This window comes from Ostrinia nubilalis, chromosome 9 (assembly GCF_963855985.1).
Source record: "Ostrinia nubilalis chromosome 9, ilOstNubi1.1, whole genome shotgun sequence".
Lineage (NCBI taxonomy): Eukaryota > Metazoa > Arthropoda > Insecta > Lepidoptera > Crambidae > Ostrinia > Ostrinia nubilalis.
Genome location: NC_087096.1, coordinates 6,126,263 through 6,148,886, shown reverse-complemented (window position 1 = coordinate 6,148,886; position 22,624 = coordinate 6,126,263). Strand labels below are relative to the sequence as shown.

Genomic DNA, 22,624 nt, shown 5'->3' with positions numbered 1-22,624 from the left:
ATATTTCCATCCTATGTTATTTCTACATCACATGATTTTTCATAGATCCCGTGCACTCTGAATTTTCATCATGATTCTATTCACAGCATAAAATGAGAACAAGTTCGAAGTCCTAGCGTGACAAAGTTGAACAAAATGTAGAGCTGTGTTCCACTTTCTCAGCTTTTACGTAACTTGTCTGGAGACTACCATGTTTCCCGAATATAAGCATTCATGTGCAGTGCAAAGTGCCAGCAAAGTAAAATAATTATTTTCTTTTGCTACTAACATAATAATGTGCAAGCTCTATCGAATACGTAAAGAAACAATCGCTTGAAAGAGTGTTTGCTGTATTTATCTATTAAATAGAAGCTAAAAAATATTAAAAATAAAGTATTTAACTAGTATCTTATTTTTAAATTAATCTAAAATACTAGTAGTACCTATGATATGAATTTAAATACGCAACTTGATGCTGCGCAGTTGTTTGAAGAAATCCTAATCAAACAGAGATCAAAATGCTCAGTGGTCTTTAGATTATTTCAATAAACAAATAAAATATAATTTTTTTTCGGCACCTCACCATCTTTGATTTATCAAAACTAGAGATTTATAGGTAGGTAACTACTTGCTACAGACACTTTGGTTTCAGAGACAAGTAGCCGTAATTATTTGTTGGCAAAAAGTATTTGGCGCGAAAAAATTAACTTATTTTAGCAGTTGCCTAATTAGGTAATTTCCATAAAAATGTTAGTATTTTATTTGCCTCGTGCACTTTATAGTATGACATTACGTGTCCAACAAGGGCAATTATTTAATTAAATGGGCTAATAAATTATTGATAAATCTTGTCAATATTCGTACCTTATCAACGAGGTTGCCGGTTCAGGTGGTGGCGCAGCGAGCACTGATAAACGGGACGTGTATTTACAAACGAGCAATATAAAACTTTAGCTCACTGGTTACGCAATAATAAGTAATTTACTACTGAAGAAGATCTTTATCTTTTAATTGGGAGCAAAGAGCAAAATTCTGAAGAGATTCTGTAGAGGTAGGGGACAAAGTACAATAGGTAGGTAGTAACCTACTCGTACGTACAATATTAAAAGTTGAGAAATAGGTAACCTACCTATATTTAATTTTACGAAACTATTTCATTGTATTTAAATTCAGGTTACAAACGTAATTTGATTATCGATTAAAAATCGACGATTAAGAAGAAATTGAGGTTGAGTAATTATTTTAAAATAATTAAATAGAAGTATTTAAGTAAATAGGTACCTAATTTCTGATTTTCTGTACCTAGTCGTAGTTCTGAAAAGAGATTATCGTGGGTGTGAACCTTGCGGATCTACAGTAGTTAATTTGTTTCACTTAAACACAAAGTTTGAATTAAAGTTACTTAAGTTCTCTTTTTTTACCGAATTAGCCAAAAAGACGAGTGTGCTTCATTTAAAAAAATACTTTGCCAAGAAACGTTTATAAAAAAAATATGGACACTTATTTTTATAAAAAAATTACTATGTTTAAAAAAACGACTTACGCTAACACGGCTTCTATGAGTGAGCACACACGATCGTATTGAAAACTGAAATTATTATAACTGAGTGTTAACAGAAGCTGAAGGATGCGCCGCACTCGCGCGCACTTTATTCAGAACAATTTACGGTAATTGACTGAACGTGTCATATTACCTATCTCATTTATAAATATCCAGGAAACGATGATAGTTGTAGGGATAGTGATCATATTCAATCTAATCTATCGATACTGCAATGATAATGTAAGTCAAAATGTAGAGAATATGTCAAGTCATATACTAATTATTTTAGGACATTAGTAATATCTTTACCTAGAGGCAATATTATCAAACAAAGTGTACCTATAGCTAATGTCCGTTTTCACCATCAATCCCAAATTTTTAATAACACATAACAGGAATTTTGTTTTCAAAGGGGTCACCTAAAAATTTGGGACTGATAGTGAAAACTGGCATAAGTCAAATAAATAATATTTGGGTACCTCAGATCTAAGAGAAAACCAACTAACTAGGTAGAGATCGTTAAAACATATCTTATTATACAAATCCTCGCAACAGCTAATCTTCTAATTTTTCTTATTAGATTTACTTAAACATTTCAAATAACTGTCTTTTCGAACTGAAAAGCTGCAGTTCAACTAGAAAATTTCTTTCAATACGTAAATTAATATTCATCCTGTATTTACCTGCATGTTAAATAAAGCCGAACCTATTAAAGCCTATCATTGGTTATTAAATTATTATTAGTAGTATCAATACGTGAGTTGGTATCGCATTACCTTATCAGATCAATTTAGGCAGGCAATCATGATTGCATTTTATTATTACAGATAGGTACCTACCTAAAATAGAAGTCATTCAATTATCGTCTCTCCCATAGTATTGCCCGACCGAAACTCACAGTAAGTTTTCATTGTATTAAACCTATGATTAATTACAACGTTACTTATTTAACAATTTTTCACAAAGGTGATTTTTCCACTGAAATACAAAAGTTTCCTTCCAACCATACAACGTCAAAACCTGTAAACAACTTGTGTCACGAACAGTGACTGTGCTTTATTTGTTGTGTTTTTCTGACAATGTCCTTTTCCTTTTATATAAAAGTTACATGCGCGCGCTGAACACCAAAACGACACTTCTCTAAAAAACTAGTGATCAAACACGCACGCTTTTTAGCAGAGGCTTAAATAATTTGAAAGAGTCAAAATGGTTTCATGCATGTTACATACACATAGTGGTGTTATAATAAAGAGACAGGTTGATATACATAAAATAATTGTGACGCCCTGCAAAGGCACAGCAAAACATCAGAGAGTCACCTTTGTGAATTAATAAACAGCTCATTTTTTTTAATGACGTAAAATAATGATTTGTAATAAAATACAAGTAGGAGTTGTAACACGTTATACACACGTTTTAAAAGTTCTTCGAAGATATTGCTATTGAAGTTAGCGGCGCGATAAGAACTACTTGTACCTATTTATCAAGAATTCTTATCAACCGCTTACCGTATCAAAAAGCAGTTCCTGCTTCAAGTAATGAGTTTACCTAAGTGATCTTTAGACTGGACTGTTCCCGCGATTTCATTCATGCAATTAGTTTTTGATCTTTAGACTGAAACTCACGAGTCACAACACCCATCTTATAAAAATGAATACCTATTTCCCTTGGTCATCGCATCACGCGTGAACGGCTGGACCGATTTCTCTAATTCTTTTTTGTTGATATTTATTAACTTTATTATTGACAGGGGAAGATTCTCATGTAAGAAAAATTAAGAATGTTGCGCGGAAAATTAAAGGAATTGAGTAAACTTAACGGTCATATTCACTTTTCATACAGGGCCACGTCTAGCTGTCGGGACAGCTCGTCTCAAATAAAAAAACTGTGTACCTAATTATAAAAGCGATAAGCTGGGGATGGGGGAGTTGTGGGCATACCTAAAGTATGCCCACTCATGATGCAGCGCCATCTCTATAAACTAGTTTGAAGCTTTAAAACAGGTAATTTACAAAATAACTTAATTTCTAAATTCATACAGAATTCGAGATTAAATTTTCTCTATAAGTTTATACTAAATTAAAAAGACCTTAATAAATTATTAAAAGTATTAGGTATTTTTTATTTTACACATAAAAACAAAAAAAAATGTTGATTCTAAATTGGACCGGCCGCTGCTTATAAAAAAATGGGATAAGTCGTAAATCTATTTTTTTTTAAAAGGAATCTGTAGATGGTGTCGCATTGTTTACTAATTTATTGCAATTCAAAACTATTCTTTTATGGTGTTAGTAAAACGTACTTACTTCCATTGATTTCCCACTTTCTCGAGTATGGCACGACCTGGTTTGCCCCGTGTACGGAAGTATTGAACGCTAATCAACCGGTCAATAGTAGGAAAACAGGGAATAATATTGACCAAACATTTCCGCTGAACCAATTGTTGGTTTGCCAGAAAAGTGTGTTATGAAGTTTGTCGGTTTTACCTACATTATGTTGCGGACGTTGCGGTTGTTGTTATTTCTTTATCAATGTGGAATTAGTTTAGTGGGACATCATAGCTAAGCATTGTGAATTTGTGTTTATGTATATCAAAAAAACTATTAAAGGGCATTACCTTGATACTCATAAAATTAGACTAAATTACCGTATAATAAAGTTCTATAGATTGTACAACTACACACAAAGTAGTTAAAGAATTTAAAAAATAAATCTTATGATAATAATAATATTGACTTGTTTGAATTTAATTTATTTTATTTAAAAATATGATATGAATTGAAATGAAATTTAAATATTTTATTATTAACTGTAACCTTAAACCTACGACTGTGTGTTGAAATAAATGACTTATTATTATTATTAATATAATTTATGTAGTTAAGAATATAATTATACGTATTTCACTTTTTTTTTATCCACTACGAGGAAGCTCTTGGCCTGTATCTCACCTGATGGTAAGTGATGATCAGGCCGAAGGTGGAAGCGAGCTTCACCCGTAACTATATTGTTTTGTAATAAACTATGTGAAGGATAAATTATGCTATAAATATCTGTAAAGTCATATTACGTAAGTAGACGTGATATTCTAATGAATTTAACGCTATAACAATAAAGACACTTAACAAAGATTTCGCCTTTCCATACCTACACAAATCGGAGCTGTTGCAGTTGCGTTTCTTTAGCTTATCAGTTGCTATCTGGGGCAAGTCACAATGTATTTTCTTTCATCACCTGATACGCACGATGTAAACATTGAACTTATTACATAAATGAGCGTATAATAACGATGTGAGTGGAATCGGAGAAGGAGGATGGAGATATAGGTGAATGGTAAGTGAGACGGAGAGGGAAATATTTGTGCTTGGCCCAAATTCGCGGTGGAGCAATCGCCCGCGGCGCGAAAGAGCGCGAGGAAAGAGCGGCCGGGCGAGTGGCGTCCGTCTCACATCGCTACCGAGTTGTGACTACTTAGTACTTGTGACCTATTCTATCCAGCACTGCTGCATCAGGGCTATTCTCAAATTATCCTAAAACCAGTTATCTCGCTTAAACTGATAATAAAACAAACGAAAAGCATGATGTCTCGTCTCATGAATGAGTGAATGTTAATTGAATAACCTAAATGGCAAGCTACGTTTTATATCCTACTAATATTATAAATGCGAAAGTTTGAATGTCTGGATGGATGTTTGTTACTCTTTCACGCAAAAACAACTGAACGGGTTTTGATGAAACTTTACAGTATTATTGGTTATAACCTACATTAACATTATTATAGGCGATAGACGATCTGTGACAAACTAAATTTCACGCGGGTGAAGCCACGGGCAAAGGCTAGTCAGTCCATAAAATACATAGGTACATTTTATCCCCTACTGATATGATTATGTTTTAGTATAATAAATCATACTCAATAACAAGTTGAATTAGTTCATTTAATTTTTAGTTGTGGTATAGATATTAAACAGGAACTGGAAAAAAATTGTAGTACAGATGACGGCACATCAACGTAACCACTGTGGTTTCTTATGCAGTTGTAATAGGGGCGAGTTTGCAATAAAAATGGGTAACCTGATGTGCTGTCGTGTGTACCTACCTTACCTACTCGTACGTCATTCGTATTGGAAAGTACCTAAGTAAATGGTTGCTGTAACAGTCAACAAAGATTTATCTAACCTTAGACATAACAAATGAATATGCGATAAATATAATATTAGTTTATACCCTATAAGCAGGTACTTTGTAAGTGAACTGTGAATCACCCTACCAAACGTCTGACGTAAAAGAAAGAACCCGAATAATCTATAGGTATTATACCTATCTATATTAAAACCCACTGGCGTTTGTATACTACGCGATGACGTCATTTCATTCAATCTCGTGAAACCTTCATTGAAAGTGATTTAACGTAGTGTGACGTAATTGCGGTAATTAATGGTTTCATTATTATTGTAGATAAAAAAATATTTTGCAAACTTATTATAACGAAGATTCTGATTGTATTTTTCTACCTCAAACATTATGCTTGTGATATTTTTTCTGAATTTTAACATAAAATAAAAACAACATTATTAAGTAGGTACAACCGTACAACATATACTCAACATCAAATAAACCGCACCTTCCGCAACGCGAACTTTAACGATTTTCTTCTGACACAATCATGGTGCCCTAACAATATTGGTGTTATTTGAAAGCCCAATAAATATCCTTAAAGAAAAACACATTTAATTTCTTAATAAATTATTAGCATATACCATAAATGTGACTTGAAAAAATACCTCATTTTGGGCCCACCTATGGGATCAATTAGACCATTTTTTATGGTTATAAAACCAAATAATGATTTCACGTGTCCTCTTTAACAGATGGATAGCAATTAAACCCAACTTAACAGTTTTATAGCCATAAAAGTTGGCTCTAGCGTAACTACCTATTTTTTGAAGAAGTGACTCTGGATCCTTCTAAAGACACATTTTTGGGGTAAAAACCTTTCCTTTAATGAAATGAAGGTTAGAACTAGGCTTTTAAATGGTACCAATATTGGTGGGAAGTGGGGATGCATACGTTTGAAAATGCTTGTCGCGGGAGGTGCGATTTATTTGACGTCGAGTGTAGTAAGTATCCTCATACAATTTATAGTGAAACTTGATAAATTTTATACCACACGAACTCACCATCAAATTACATTCTTCAATAAAATGCATATAATTTTATAAATAACGAGATCACAAAAGGGATAATATTATTTTGAAAATATTAAAAAAATATTATAATCAGGAAATTACCACTCCATTTGGAGTCAACGGAAGCCCCTGCATTAATTTTACCGCAGGTGTAGTGGTCGGGACAAATTTCATCGTCCACAGCTTTCAGACACGCAAGTATAATATTACTTGAACAGGATCCGGGTGTGTAACTCAATAGGTATCATTATTTTTATACAGTAGAAAATAGAAATCGAGATAGAGCAGTTGTGTCAAATGGCACTAGAATATCATTGTTCTCCTAGGTATCCTTAGGATTTTATGACTGTATTGCATCATTAATATTATTATAGTTACTGTATAGCACCACCAGGTGCTATTAAAGGTGTTACAAGAAAATTAATAATAATTTTAATGTATAATACACTCATTTTATTTTAATTATTACTGGGTAGGTATGTAGTTCTTGTATAATAACTACTTGTAAATAAAAAATCCCACAACACCTGAATTCTAAATTCTAGAATCCTAAACCTGTTGCATATCAATTTGTTTTTTTACTAATTATTATAACTACTTTTTTATTGAACATTTACGGGATATTTTGGAATACTTTTCAAGAAGCGCTTTATTAACTTACACAGAAACAGCTAACCACACAGTTGCCAAAGAATGCGTAAAAAATATGTTTTTGATAAACTGGAATACACGCTAACTAAGACGGGCTGGAAGACGTAGCGTGGCCAGGCCTCCTACTAGGTGGACCAACGATCTGGTAAAGGTCGCGGGAAGAGCCTGGATGCGGGCAGCGCAGGACCGTTCATTGTGGAAAACCTTGGGGGAGGCCTTTGTCCAGCAGTGGACGTCATTTGGCTGAAACGAAAGAACGAAGACGGGCAAAATAATATTAATATAAAAATAGAATCAGATAAAAATGTAATTAAACATGAACTAATAATTTAATAGGTACTTGGGTGAACTTCACCACAAATATGAAGTCATCAGTACATCCATAAGCTTAGCAACAGTTTAACCTTCTAATTTTATCAGCAACAAGTTCGCATGTACAACAACAGATGGCGCTAGTAGTAGCCCGTTCCATTAGGTAGGTATAAAAATACCATGATTCTCCGTATCGCGGTCGAGCGCGCTCCGCGTGCCCGCTGTGGTTATCACCCAGTCACAACTCACCGACCTTGGGGCAAAAAGGAGAATTTTAATTCCCACTCCGGCGTATTTCTTGCTCAAGAATACTAATAAGGCGCGCGTTCATAGAAACAACAAATTGCTTCGTACGAACGTCAAGGGTTGAGCAAACGTAAAATAGTTTTATTTTTGAGTTAGGGCTTTTTGCGTTTTGAGATTCGAAAAAAATATTATAAATGTTTCTTTACATGTTGTTTTTAATGTCTAATTACTTAATTAAATTAGTACTTACAATTAAATGTAAAATTTATAAAAATAATATTATTTTAGGTTTAGGTAAATTTATTTATTACATAGGGTATTTTTATGGTAACTAGATATTACGTAGTTAGGTAGGATATTGGTAGGTAGCAACTATACTACCATTAACCCTAAGGTTAAAATGGCAATTTACTTATTTACATAGTAAAATTAAAATATTATCACAAAACACGCTGGAATTACATCTTCAAAGACCAAAAATTCACTCAAATTTACAAAAGAAATTACCAGCTCGTGAGGGACTTGAACCCCCGTCCTCCTCTATTGAAACTCAACCGGGTGCTCTAACCGCTGAGCTAACGAGCCTCAATGATGCAGCGAGGAAAATTACTAATCCTACCAAATATCCTTTGTGCTTTCGGACTATGCGAGCGAAGCGCACAGCAAATTATACGGGCGCGCGCGATGGATGTGGTTACTTAGTGCTCGTAGAATATGGTTCATAATAACATCTCACATTCGTCAAATCGTGATGATAGTGATATCGTAGTTGTAACAGAGTGGGTGGAATGGTAAAATCCTCCGGTCAATTACTACAATAAAATATAGAAAAAAGTAATGACCAGAAATAATGAACTTTAAAAAACGCAGGAAACGAAAGTGGGTAACATATTTGAAAAGTTACCGACAAATCTTCTTTTAAAAGGTTTATGAACATTTTTTGTAGCTTTTTTAATGCACATCTTTCTCTATTCTTCTTGAAGTATCGAACCAAGACCAATTAATGTCTTTTGTACGGAACCTAGCCCTTTTTCCATAACAACGTTGTGTGCGCAACATTTGAATTGTCTCGGTATGTTATCCTTTATCTTATCAGTCTATAGCTCTATCTACTTTCGAGTGCAACATACAGAGTATTTTTATCTTGCAAGCAATCGGTCTTGGAAGTTATTCTGCTTCTAAATTCGCGGGCAAAATACGTTGTCATCTCTTTCCCGCTGAGCCCGTAGATTCTCTCAGCAGGCAGTCTGATGGTCGGGCGCCTGCGTAGCTTAAGCGCTGTTTTCGGGACGGGCGTCCCAGACAACATAAAAAATGAAACCGCGCCGAACGGCGAACCCCAAACCGACCCTAGCTGTCAACAGTTGACTTTCAACTCTATTTGAACGTCATTAAGAGTCACATAGTATACCGAGTAAAGCGTCCATACTTTTTGTTACCCGAACCCTCGAGCGCTTTCTTATTTTAGGGCCGTCATAACCCCGCGTATTCAAACAGCACCCTAAAGTAACACTTTGTTCGCTTCCAAAATTTTCTTATTGTGAGCTATCGTTATCGCGCTCGCCTCGCTTCGCTTTGTTATCAACGAATGTTGCGTGGTATTTTGCTATTTTTCGTGTTTAAAGAGCGATAATATTATAATATTGTTTGCTTCAAACCATTTAGAGTGGATTTTCCTTATTTTAAAAGTAACGAAATAAACGAAACGAATAAATGTTTAAAATGCGAAAACAATTGAAAACTAACGCTACGAACGCACGTTTGTTTCGTAGGTAATTATTTTAATCGTAGAAAATTCTACTACGATGTTACGAACGCGCTACGACACATCAAGTGCGTGAAGAACTGGACCGAATTTACTGAAAATCGCTAAGTAAGCTCATCTCTCTAACGTCGTTTATAGAAATTACATAGCGACTAGTTTCTATCTCACAATAATGTCATTTTACTGCCTAATTAACGACAGTATTAGTATTACATTAAATAAATAAATGCTCTTTTTACTATTCATTGTTAATTTGTAATTAATACACCCAGAAATAATATAATTATCTAAATAAATAAAGTATTCCTACTATTGTGGTGAACCGACATGTTACACAAGCGTTTAATTAATAAGCACGAAGGGGTGTTAGTGGTAATTTTGTGTAAGTAACTCAAATTAACTAAAATATGTAAGTATTTAGTATTATTTAAAAAAAGAAGAATGAATAACGGTCTTTTCAACCGACTTCAAAAAAGGAGGAGGTTCTCAATTCGACCCGTATGTTTTTTTTTTTTTCTATGTTTGTTACGCGATAACTCCGCCAATTACGAACCGATTTGAACAAATCTTTTTTCGGCGTATAGGTAATACCTCAAGGGTGGTCCCATTTAAATTTAATAATAGAAAAAACAACCCCCAAGGGTGGAAAATTGGGGATGAACTTTTTTTTTATACGCAATATCTCCGCCGATTATAAATCAATTTGAACGATTATTTTTTTGTTGAATAGGTATTATCAAAAGGGTGGTTTCATGCGAATTTGAAGAAAATATTTCACCCCCAAGGGTGGAAAATTGGGGATGAACTTTTTTATACGCAATATTTTTAATTTTTAGTTTTTTTTTGTGTTCACGTCCCAAGTAACATTTTACTCCATTTAAGAGTTCAATAGTCGTTCACATGTACTCCACAAGCTGTGTATGTCAGCTGTATACGAGCTGTATAGCTTGCTATAATGCTTTTATAGAACCAGTTTGGGCACAAATTAGACAGCTTTAAGTTCACTATGGCTATACATTAGCAGTATAATAGCATTATAATAGCAGTTTAAGTAGTAACATCGGACTTAAGGCTGACTTACGGCACTATATGGGACGCAGTGTGAACCATACAACGTACGTGAGTGTAATAAAGAGTAACAAGTGGCTAAATGCACAGCTTTCAAAGTTATAAAGTCCGACAAAAGTACTCCAATGCTACATAAAGTTCACGTGTGTCCTAAATTATTTCCACATTTTAATATTAGTTTGGTATTTGTACGTGAGTGCCAAGAGGGAAACAACTCGGGCGGATAATCATTTATGCAAATAGTAACACGGGTTTTAAATACTTAATAATGTTAATGCCATTGGGAATGCAACTTTATCGTGAAATGTATACATATTTACAGCTAAAATATTTACGCGCCTCTGTAAAAACGCGATATTCATTTTAAAATATTTAAAACTGGCTGACAGGAAATCTACAATTTTCAGTTTTTGATATTGTATTGGCATTATAATTATACTACGGTAATTAATTATAACATGAAACCAAAACTCAATCGCTCTACCTGCGAATTTTGTGATAAATCTGCATTAATTTTGGAGATTTATTTGGTAAATATTTTAGGTTATGTAGAACAAAATGGTGGAAATGAAATACGGCTATGTGAACTGTTATAACTCCAATTTAATGCGGTGAGCGTATATTAGGTTTACATGTGTTCTGTTAGAATGCTGTTATCTATATGAAGTTCCACATTTGTACCACTACAGCGCTAATGTCTATAAATTTATTCTAATGTGAACTTATGTACAGCTTTAAGATGTACCTAGTTCAGGTCAATTATGTATCTTTAATTCTTTCAAATACTGAAATTTTAGAGATCCGCAATAAAAATTATTAATGTCCGTTAAATCGCCTAGCCCAGGTACTAATAGTCAAGTATGAATACCTAAAGCATCAGACGGTAGTGTTCCCGGTTTAAATTCGTTTATTATGTCTGAATTTATTCAAAGCGGAATGAGGAATACCCATGTTCTTATTTTTTTGCGAAAGGTTAAATAATTGTCCAAATCAAAATGGTATTCACTATCACTAGAACTGCAATCATCACACTCTCATATCTGTATATTTTGAAGGGAAATTTCAGGTTCAGGCATAATATTTTCCTCTGCATCATGTACAGAACCACCATGAACAACTAAAAATAGGCTTGGGGAAATGTGTAATAGAATATCACATTCACATTCATGTTCAGCTTAAAGCAAATAAGAGTAGTACTTGTGGACAAATAAACTGCTATTGATGTTAATGGACAACACATATAGTCCTTTTAACAGCCTACAGTGCACATGCGAACCATTGAAACACTTTTGTACAGATAGTAAAAAAAGGTTATTTTAATTATGGGGCCGTTCAAGTATTACGTAAGCACCAAGGGGGGGTGGGGGGGTCTCTGTTTTGCTTATTTTGGATGACATGGGGGGTAGGGGGTCTAGATGATGATTACGTCATCGTTATTAGTTATTTACGTTTTTTCGGGGATTCCCGCAAATAATACATATGCGTAGGCACTCGCTTTGAGAACTGATTAGGGGAATTACCGCACATTAAATTTAGGGAAATTACCGTGCGCTATTCACTTGTCTAATAATTAACTCTCGTGCCGACATTGTGTCCATTAAAATTTGAGAGTCGTAGACCGTAGTCCGCATATCATCAAAACACGCGGCCTCCCGCGCGCGTTTTGTTTGGATACTAAACGTATTGTAAGCATTGAAAGTTATCATTTGTGTTTATGTTGATGCAATTATGTTTGTTATGTTCTTTATTTCTGATTATATTTTTTTGTCCCTTACTCTGTGTGTATCAGTTAAACCTAATATTTTCATGAATTTTCCTATTTTAAAAATGACAATATAAAAAACATTTATAACTAAAAATGTTTACGTAAGCATAGGGGGAGGGGGTAAGTGCTTTGCGTACTTTTGATGACAAGGGGGGCGGGGGGGTAAAAAATGGTAAGAAATCTGCTTACGTAATACTTGAACGGCCCCTATCACAAACAAGTCCTACTACAGCTACTAGCTGTATAACAGTCTAAAACAAGTAAACATAACAGCCTTTGGCTTTATAAATGACCACGTGTGTTCTATTAAAATGCTAGCTCTATAACATCGTACAAGTAGGCCGTTAAACAGCGGTTGCCGTATCTCTACCCTCCTATAATGCTCTTAGTCAGATGGCTGACTAAAGGATAGTTGTTAGAGTATTATAACACCAACAATCATATAAAAGTATAACTCTACACTAGTCTACACTCCTATAAGTCCCTTAGACAGGTATAGGTGTAATTAATTGCAATAATACAGCTTATACATCACGAGTGAACTGTACTAATGCTTTAAGTACACATTGGAACTAAATGTGAACTCTTAAATGGAGTAAAATGTTACTTGGGGTATTTGAAGTCGGTTTTATTTTTTTAAAAAGTTAATTATTATTAACCTCATTTAACAGTCTGACGCAACGACAATTTAATTTTTTTAACCGAGGAAGGAACTGATCCTATTCCTAAGAGAAAAAATCTATCTAAACTAAAGGAAGATTCTTCAGCTAACTTTTATGATTCTATACAACTTACAAAAACAAATGTCACTAAATGAAGTTTATTTTGTAGTAGGAAGCTTAGCTTACACATTTCACAAGTCAGCCGCGCGCGATTTCTACCAGTTAACCCTTTGAGAGTTACAGGTCGTTCAGAAACATACAAATAAAAAATTTGAAATTCGTGAATTCTGGGAAAAGAGGAATCATCCAGGTGTTTCAAAAAATATTATCTTACAGGTGTATGAATGAGAAGGTGCACATTTTACGTAATAAAACCGATTAAAATTTATATGAAGCGCTATTTTATTAAAATACAGGACCTAAATGCTATTTATGTATTAATTTATTTATTTATAAGATAACAGGCACTACAATAGGAGGAACTCTACCTTTTGTAATTTCTTTTCTATTAGATATCCTACTAATGTATGTTCCATAAGGATGGAATCATAATTCAGGTAATACCGTAGTAGGTATTTCATAGCGGGTTTTGGCGGCAATTTGAACTCAAATAAATAACAGCAAACAATTAGCGCGAACTGTTCAATGACCGATAAAACACCTAAATTGTTAGAGGGAGTAGAGCACATGGCGATCTATCAAAACAACAAAGCCGATTGGTTTGGTGACGTTCCACCCCGGTGATATGTACGTCCTACTACCTAAATGCCTTATGTACACCGCTAGTTACTACTTCATGACTACTCCGAGCTCAGTGTGTACTGCAATGCAACGGAAAATATGCGTGTTTACCAAAGCCGTTTCGGTAGAACGGTGTCGTGTGTTGCGTCACGTTTAAGGAAATTGATAATGCTCCGAGGTCGACGTGACTAACATAAAAGTGATTTTTGTGCTCATTTACAACTAAACTTCAATCTCAACATCAATTAACTTAGTGTGGTGAAGTGAATTCCGAATAACATGGATTTATTTTTTTGTATCCTGTTATTCCCAGTGGGTGGAGGCCAGACAAATGTCCGACGCCACGACTCAATGTGCGACCGATATAACCTTGTGCAAGCGAGTAAGTATATTTTTTGTCTCAAAACCTGTCTAAAATTTGCTCTAAACGTGCAGTAATCCAACTAAAATTACATGTAGGGTCAATCTATAGAACAATATAAAGGAATAAATCGAAATAATAAGTAAAATCCGGGTGAAAATAACACATTTCGAATAATAATATCGAACGTCATTGCGAGGTTCAGTCAACAAGATGGCGCCGAGTGGGGAGAGTGCGCCCAGTTGGCCAGGTGCTGCCGCCGCGTCGAGTTCGGCGCTATAGCTAAACTAAATACGCAGTGTTGTACATTTTAGAACGTTCACAATGGCTACCGCGAAAGACACGTCTACTTTCTTTCTGGAGGCAGATGCAAAAGAATTTGACAGTGTATTGAAGTTATATCCACAGGCGATTAAACTAAAAGCTGAACAGAAAACAAAGAAACCAGAGGAACTCATAAAATTGGACAATTGGTAAGTACGAACGTCTTTGAAAGGAGAAAATGCGGCCGTGGCGTGTCAATGAACTTGTATTGTGTGTGTATCCGTGCAAACTGATTTGATAGCTACCTCCCTCGCGGACTGCATCTCTAGTCCGCGGAGTGCTCATTAAAATCACTGCGTCACGTGGGATCGATGTCAATTTGACACGATCGTTTTTCCTGAAGCCAGTGTGGGGGAAAATATCGCGGCGCTCAGGCGTTATAAAATGGTGGCTGTCCTTTACGTATCATGACTCGTTTTAATGCATTTACGTACATGTTTTCCCGATGTTCCTGAGTTAATGATGTAGATTCATTAACTAAATAACATACTTGATCATAAATTCGACATGTTTTTGTATTTTTAGCTTACTTCACTTATTAATACAATGCTTTGTTGAGTACGACTCACATCCGTTCAAAATGGTGACTTGCCTTTTAGCTTCACCATTGGTATTAATTCAATGAATTTTGTTTAATTAATGACTGGTTTCTGCTGCTATATTAAAGTATTGATTAAAGTGTAGTAAAATAAATAAAAAATGTAATTTTAAACTCTATAATTTTCCATTATGAGTCATCAAATGAAGTAGACCTACTTAAGTGCCTAGTCATTAAATAATAACTTAGTTTTAAACTTAAAAATTGTACTAAGGATCCACATTCTTACATTTTTAATTTATAAATGGTATTTTTAGCGTAAAACTAAAATTTCATGGTAATTTTTAAAATCATCAAGTGACTAATTTGTACCTACTTAAGTAGCAGCGTTGCCAGTTTTTTTTTTCGCCAAGTCGGGACTTTGGTACTTTTTGAGTGAAAATAGCGGGATTCTTCCGTCAGAAGCGGGACATAGTAAAAAAACGTATATAATCAAAGGTTTTCAAATATTTATCTTTTTATTTGACTTAAAATTACGTTTACGTGACAATAGATTGCAAAAGTAGCCATAGAAAATGTATTTTAACAAAAAAATAATATTTTAAATCAGATTTACTCTATCGTTAAATTCGTCTTTAGAATAAAAAAAGAAAAAAATAAAAAAAAAATATTCTTTAGAATAATATGGCGTTTCAAACAATAGTCTGGTGAAGTGAGTGTCTCTCTCCGAAAAGCGGGACCGAGCCTGTCCCGCGCGGGACATTTAAATTTGATTTAAAAATCGGGACGTCCCGCCAAAATCAGGACGTCTGGCAACGCTGTTAAGTAGGTACCTACTTTACCCTAGGTGTGTTTCTATTTGAGAATTATTTTGAAATAGGAAAGAGATTGATGCTTTTTTGTTTTACTTTTAATTTATAATGTAAGGTCTATCTTTTTTGTTACATTATGTTTTTTATTTTTCTAATGACTTCTCAAGACTACTAATTAGCACTAAACTATTTTTAAAGTTAATTCAGTATTTTTTTTTAAATTTTAATTTTAGAACTTAATCATTATGTTCTTTTAATTGTTTTTTATTATCATAATGTTAAAAACTGTTTAATATTCTTTAATTTCTAATTTTTTAAGCTTTTTACTTATAATTCCTACTCAACCTAACTACTTGGTTGGTTCAGACATGATTAATGTAGTTAAGTAAATTTTTATTAGCTTCTTTCAGTTAATATCATCAACAGATGTAAGACACATGTGTTTAGTTCATCCGAGTTAAGTATCAGAATTCAGTGATAGGTACGATGAACGAAACAATTATTTTGTGATGACTATTAATTAACATTTTATGAAAGTTATAAACGGAATGATTATGATTTATGGATTTTGTTTGTCACATGGATCGTTGGTTAACATAGAGGACTCGAGTTGAGGGTTTGAAGCGAATGAAATGTGCTTCACCCGGAGTCATGGAAGTTTATTTATTAATTGTATTTTCTATGATTTACTATTGTATATTTTTTAGTTCTGCTTAGTTAATATTGATAACTAGTAAGTCAAACAATTAGAATACTTATTTTATTAATTACAAAGACCATTAATTAAACTTTGTCACCTATAGAGTGAAGTGCCTTAGATTCACATTCAGCAAGTCTTAGCATAGTGACAAACACAAAAAGGTGTCTATCTATGCCTAAAATAATAATGAAAAAATAGAAGATCAAGTGTCAAGCCAAGTTCCAGCCAAGAGATTTTTTATTACGTTGTAATAGTTAGTCTTTTGCTGCTTCCACTTTTTAACAATATGTTTCGTTGTTCCCAGGTACCAGAATGAATTACCAAAGAAGATCAAAGCCCGGGGTAAAGATGCGCATATGATCCACGAGGAGCTGGTCCAGCTCATGAAATGGAAACAAGCGGTGAGTTTGTAAACTCGCCAACCGATGTTATAACAACCAGTCTGTTTATACTAACAGTTAATTTAAATCGAGACACTGTCGCAGACAGTGCTCGTTAACTTAATCCTTTAGCACATGTTTTTTTGCTCTTAAGTTAATCTTAAGTTACTCAGGTTGTTTTTTTTTTACTGACCGTACTAAGCTAAATATGCTTGTATCACGAGTGAGCTCACCACAATAGTCGAGCGGCAGCGGGGACCGATCCCGTGTTCCCCGGATCACGAATCGGCCATTCCTACCACTTCACCGCGTGGCTTAGTTAGTTTGTTACTCGTGTAAAAGATCACACTAATAATAAAACTCAAAGTAATTATTTTTAAAGCCATTAAGTATTCCACGTACACGTTCTTTAGCACCACAATAATGTTATAACTTTACGACATCACTCATGCAGTCACGACATGATCTATGCAACAAATAACAACACATTGTCTCATTGCAGAGAGGGAAGTTTTACCCGCAACTATCGTATCTTATAAAAGTGAACACACCTAGAGCTGTAATGCAAGAAACAAAGAAAGCCTTCCGTAAACTGCCGAATATAGAGTCAGCTATGACTGCGCTGAGCAACCTCAAAGGAGTGGGCACGGCCACAGCGTCAGCTCTCCTCGCGGCAGCAAGCCCAGAAATCGCCCCCTTCATGGCCGACGAGTGCTTACAAGCCATCCCAGAGATGGAAGGTAGCGACTACACTGCCAAGGAATACCTCAATTTTGTTAAACATATAAAGACCGTCTGTGATAGGTTAAATAAGGTACGTATACAACAATAGATATAAAGATAAACCGCCAATCGATCGTAACTTAGCAAAATAACAGCCATACATCAAAGCCGCAAGTTGACCGTTGAATATCTACATACAATGGTGTTTTGTTCTTTCTGTCACGCTAACAAAGACTGCAATTTCCTAATGCATACAAAAATATTCGTATGATTGAACGTCGCTTTACCACGACGAACCCGTAAAGGTATTAAAAATACAATGAACTTGTTATGAGAATATTCTTTCCTACATGAACACTCATAGCTACTTTAATTTTTTGTTCAACTTGGCTGGCTTCGTAGTTCATGACAGCTCTGTAATAAACATTCTGTCAATCACGAAATCACGAACAAATGAATAACGTCCTATTTACAACGGCATTTACCTTTGAAAATTGTGAGACAACTAATTGTTCTTTTCTAGGAACAAAACGGCTGTGGCAAGAAATGGTCCCCACATATGGTCGAGTTGGCTTTATGGACACACAACATAGTATCTGACCTGCAGCCCGAACTGCTCGGGAAAGAGCCCAACACAAGCGCGCCTACGAACGGTGGTTCGCCCCTGCCGAGCGATGAAAGCAATCTTGAGCCACCGTCCACAAATGGAAACGGTAAGCATAACCATTTTTTGACGAAAAGCCAGTGCGTTAGCATGTTGGTGAAAGAGTATTTTCAGGTCCCTCTTCGGCCATTGGATTCGCCCACAGTTTCTCGTATTACCTGAATAATGTAATGGGTCGTACGGCGTGAATAGGATCCTAGATTGCGGCACAAGTAATGGTATGAAAACGATATCATTAAAATTTAAGGCACCATTTTAGTTGTAAAATGTTTAAAGCCAGATTGTGATTGGCAGGAGTAAAAAAGTTTGGCGTCCTCATGAAAAAACATTAAATGGTTACTTATGAGCTGCTTGACAGCTAAAATCAATGTCCTTTAGTACCGAGTAGCGGCTTCATGACAGGCACAAAACAACAGTTTGAAACTCAGCCTACATTGCTTTGTAGGTTGAGACCATCTTTATCGCGTTCAGAATATCTCTGCCCTGGATGGGACGGCGGCCAACTCATGATTATTGTTTCAAATTTCACTGCCTGCCACTGTTACCCTTCAATCTTGATTCAGACGTGACTTGCCACGTTTAAAAAAGAAATAATGTCGTCATACAGAACAGAAGACATCCATTAATGTTTCTTTTTAGATTGATTTTGCTTTTAAATCTCTATGTAGATAGCGATTTATAGATTTCGCAAAAAGCGAGAAAAACATACTCTTAGCTTCTACTCGTACTATCAGTAAAACAGATGACTGTCTAATTGCGATAGTAAAATAGTTAACAGCCAAAGTTAATCAAGTGCAGGCGCTACTGACTGCACCTACGTCAAATCACGCGACGCCGTTGTCAAGGCAACGGTCATTATTTATTTACATCATGATGCCTCACACGGCAGTCCAGAGAAAACAAAACCACGTGTGCGGGCAACCACGTGGCCGGGAGGGGGGAGCGCCTCCCCGCCCCATTTAGGGTGTTTACATTCTCAATTCTCTGAAAGACATCGCGGATAACGCTTGTTATCATAGCCGGTTACCTATTTATGCAGTTTAAACCACCTTTGCAGTCAGCTGGACAAACTTTTAAAGTCAAAGTTCAGAATGCGACTCGGCCAAGGCTTCATTAAATGTTAAATTGCTATTTTAATTGCAATTGGTGATCGATTACTTAAGTCGTAAATGTCAAATAAATAAATATGATAAAACAGAACTTACATAAATATTTTTTCGAAAATATGCGACAAAGAAGTACAAAGCAAACGCTATCTCGAACGTTTCGTCAATTGAGCACTTCAATCAGATAACTGTGAAATTGGACTGCGATTCCATCGCGAAACTCAGTGGTCTGGGGACTGAGATGTTTTTGTTGAATCAAAAAGATAATTAATTAATCTTAAATTAAAATCACAATAAAACAAAGGCGAAGACGAAAATATTGAAATAATTTTAAGTAAGTAGTAGCTTGATGTTAAGATTTTTTTTTCGGACTTTGTGTAAGTACCTAAGTATAAATGAAACTACAGAACTTTGTGTACAAAGCAAGGAATTTAATAAAAGATGCGTAAATATTTTAAAACACATACACACAGGTGTTTCGAACACCAATTTTAAGGAAATAAATCTAATAGGTACTTAATTGCTGTTATAATTTATGATTTATATATTCGACTGTTGTCATAGAGTTTAATTTAACTCTAAAATAGGTATAATATAAATCATTAAACAGTTATATTTTTTTATACTATAACTCCCTTATTACAAAAAGTTAGACTCTGGTCTGGAAATGTTATTTTAAAACAGTGTTCATCCCGGGTTATTTTTTTTGCATTATGGGGGTAAAGATTTTACGTTAAAATAAAACTGAATAAATTAATTAACGAGCCTGTTACTGAAACGACATCCACTCAGTATCATGCAAAGGTGTCGCACGCAAGGGACAATGCATATCACACAAAACTGTCAAATGAAATGTAAGTCCACAATACCTCAGGCCAGGGTTTCTCAAACTATGGGTTGCGACCCAGTGGTGGGTCGCGAGCGAACATTGGGCCCTGCCTGTAGAACGCCATACCACCCTATCGATCCAACCGCTGGGCAGCGGGCGAAATTTCCTATAGGTGAGTCCCGAGTTTGGGAACTTGTATTAGATGAGTCGTAGCCCAGACAATTTTGGGAACCACTGCCTTAGGCGGTTTTATCGCTAAAAACGCCATACCACCCTACCGATCCAACCGCTGGGCAGAGGGCGAAATTTCCTATAGGTGAGTCCCGAGTTTGTGAACTTGTATTAGATGAGTCGTAGCCCAGACAACTTTGGGAACCACTGCCATAGGCGGTTTTATCGCTAAAAAGCCATCATTTCCAAACAACCCAACGACTACGAGAGAACGTTACAGTTATTTAAACCAAAATGTTCGCTTGTTCCAGGCAAATTAGCAGCAGACTCAGTAAACGAAGACACAACGACGTCGTGCACAGAAGACTCAATGGACGCGAAAGCCGCGTCGCCCCCCACCCCCGCCACGCCGGCCTCCCCCTCCGACAACTCAGACTCAGCGTTGAGCACGCCGCGCGCGAAACGGTAAGGATTTAATAAAAATACAAAATAATAAAACTCATTTATTTCTGTAATTATGCTTAAAAAAAGCACTTTTACACGTCCCAGTATTAACCCTACCACTGCGTCAGGACAATAAATGGGCCAGTGCTGAGAAGAAGCAGCGCAAGAAACTTAGTCACTATTGTCAGCCTCTTTTTCAAAGGTTTACATGCTTTAAAATGTGCAAAGTTATAATAATAATACTCGTATAGTTGAACGATTCTGAAACGTCAAGTGGCTAAAATCGAAACTAATAACCCAGCATTGGTAGTAGCGCCCTACTCATCCTGACAACAAAGCTGGGACCAGTGGCGTAGCTAGGTAACCAAGGGCCCTGGGGCAAATAAAAAAATGGGCCCCACTGCTACAACCCACAGAAAGAATTTAGGGGAATACCCTAGTTATAACTTTCGAATTTCTCTCTATTTATTTTGAAAATGGGAGAAATTTTTAAAGTTCAGTTCAATTGAGATTTTCTGGCAAGGATTCGGGGGGCCCCTAAGCTTGGGAGCCCCGGGGCACTGCCCCACCTAGCCCCTTAGTAGCTACGCCCCTGCGTACAACTATAGCCCATTAGTAACGGTATTGTATGTATGAAAATGACTTCATGGCATTTGTATGAAACTCTGACAGAGACAAAAGCACTTCACATAGCTATGCGAAAATACATTAACCCGTCATGTGCTTGAATTGGTTTTAACATGGTGAAACAAGAGACTTATCTACTTAGTATATGATTGCCATCCAATCATGAAGCAAACTGGTTGTGTTACGTACAGAGAAAAGTTGAGCGTTGTGTGAACAACAGCGAAGTGACGTGGGTAGAATAATGAACCAATCTGATAACGGTTCTAAGTCCGTAAAATACCGGTCCCAGTTTTAGTAGTGTTATTTTCTACTTGCAACGGGCTCTAATTGTGTGCAATCTGACATAATATTTTATTTTGTCCCAACAGACCAATAGAAGAGGCGAGTTCAGCGGAAGAAAACTCATTGGGCGACTCGATGGATGCGCAAGCGCCGCCGGTGGCCAAGAAGCTGCGGGAAGCCACGCACTGACCCGCGCGTCTCCGAACATCCCTCGTGCGCCTATAAATAGCTTTCTAGAATAAAATATTGTACCTAGGTAATTTATTTTCAATTCCGTTTAATTTTAACTTAGCCTTAAGTTTTAAGAGTACCGGTTTTGTAAGTTTTATAGGGTATTAATTAATTGATTAATGATAATTTCGGATGCGTTTCGACGGACTTACCGGGCGCTCCGCGAGAGTATGAGATTGTACAATATTTCAATGTGAGTGTATTTTCGGAGTGGCCCGTTGGGCCTAGCGTTAGGTTTTGTTTGTAATGATTTGATGTTTGAACGTTCGCATCCCGCGTGACATTCCAATAATTTGTACGTACGAACGGCGGCGAGGGAGCCGGATCGCCGCGCCGGACCAGATGCCTTGACGAGCCCGCGGCCGTCACACTCACACCATTGCCTTATGACACAGTCTGCCCGCAGAGTTTATATTCAACAAGATAATACAAAGGTCGTGTTACCCGGGCGCCGGGATACCGGCCCACAATGTAGTTTTTATTGAACAAATATAAAATATTAATTTTATAA

General features: G+C 35.8%; 2 protein-coding genes across 7 annotated transcripts in view; one reads left to right on the top strand and one right to left on the bottom strand.

Moving 5' to 3' along the window:
* LOC135074516 (mitochondrial uncoupling protein 4) overlaps positions 1 to 5,001 on the bottom strand; it is a 15,357-nt gene extending 10,356 nt beyond the window's left edge. Inside the window, exon 1 of one of the 4 annotated variants that reach the window (XM_063968830.1) lies at positions 4,670 to 5,001. The gene's annotated coding sequence lies outside the window, so the exon portion shown is untranslated. Of the gene's footprint in view, positions 1 to 843; positions 946 to 1,522; positions 1,666 to 4,669 lie in introns of those variants that run through there. The other 3 variants (XM_063968832.1, XM_063968829.1, XM_063968831.1) reach the window with 3 other exon arrangements.
* LOC135074515 (uncharacterized) lies at positions 2,341 to 22,624 on the top strand. Of its 3 annotated transcripts, none has more exons than XM_063968828.1 (6): positions 2,341 to 2,421; positions 16,961 to 17,057; positions 17,539 to 17,850; positions 18,283 to 18,472; positions 20,841 to 20,994; positions 21,969 to 22,624. In XM_063968828.1, the coding sequence occupies exons 2-6, from the start codon at positions 17,013 to 17,015 to the stop codon at positions 22,069 to 22,071; spliced, it is 804 nt and encodes a 267-aa protein (XP_063824898.1). In that variant the 5' UTR covers positions 2,341 to 2,421; positions 16,961 to 17,012; the 3' UTR covers positions 22,072 to 22,624. The 3 variants fall into 3 exon arrangements, with proteins under 3 accessions (XP_063824898.1, XP_063824897.1, XP_063824896.1); XM_063968827.1 differs by lacking the exon at positions 2,341 to 2,421 and adding an exon at positions 13,983 to 14,303; XM_063968826.1 differs by lacking the exon at positions 2,341 to 2,421 and adding an exon at positions 14,360 to 14,755.

Coding starts and splice junctions, on each gene's coding strand:
- LOC135074515 (XM_063968826.1), top strand. CDS start 14,607: ATGGCTACCGCGAAAGACACGTCTACTTTCTTTCTGGAGGCAGATGCA. Junction 17,058..17,538: donor TCATGAAATGGAAACAAGCG/GTGAGTTTGTAA, acceptor GTCTCATTGCAG/AGAGGGAAGTTTTACCCGCA. Junction 20,995..21,968: donor AGCACGCCGCGCGCGAAACG/GTAAGGATTTAA, acceptor TTGTCCCAACAG/ACCAATAGAAGAGGCGAGTT.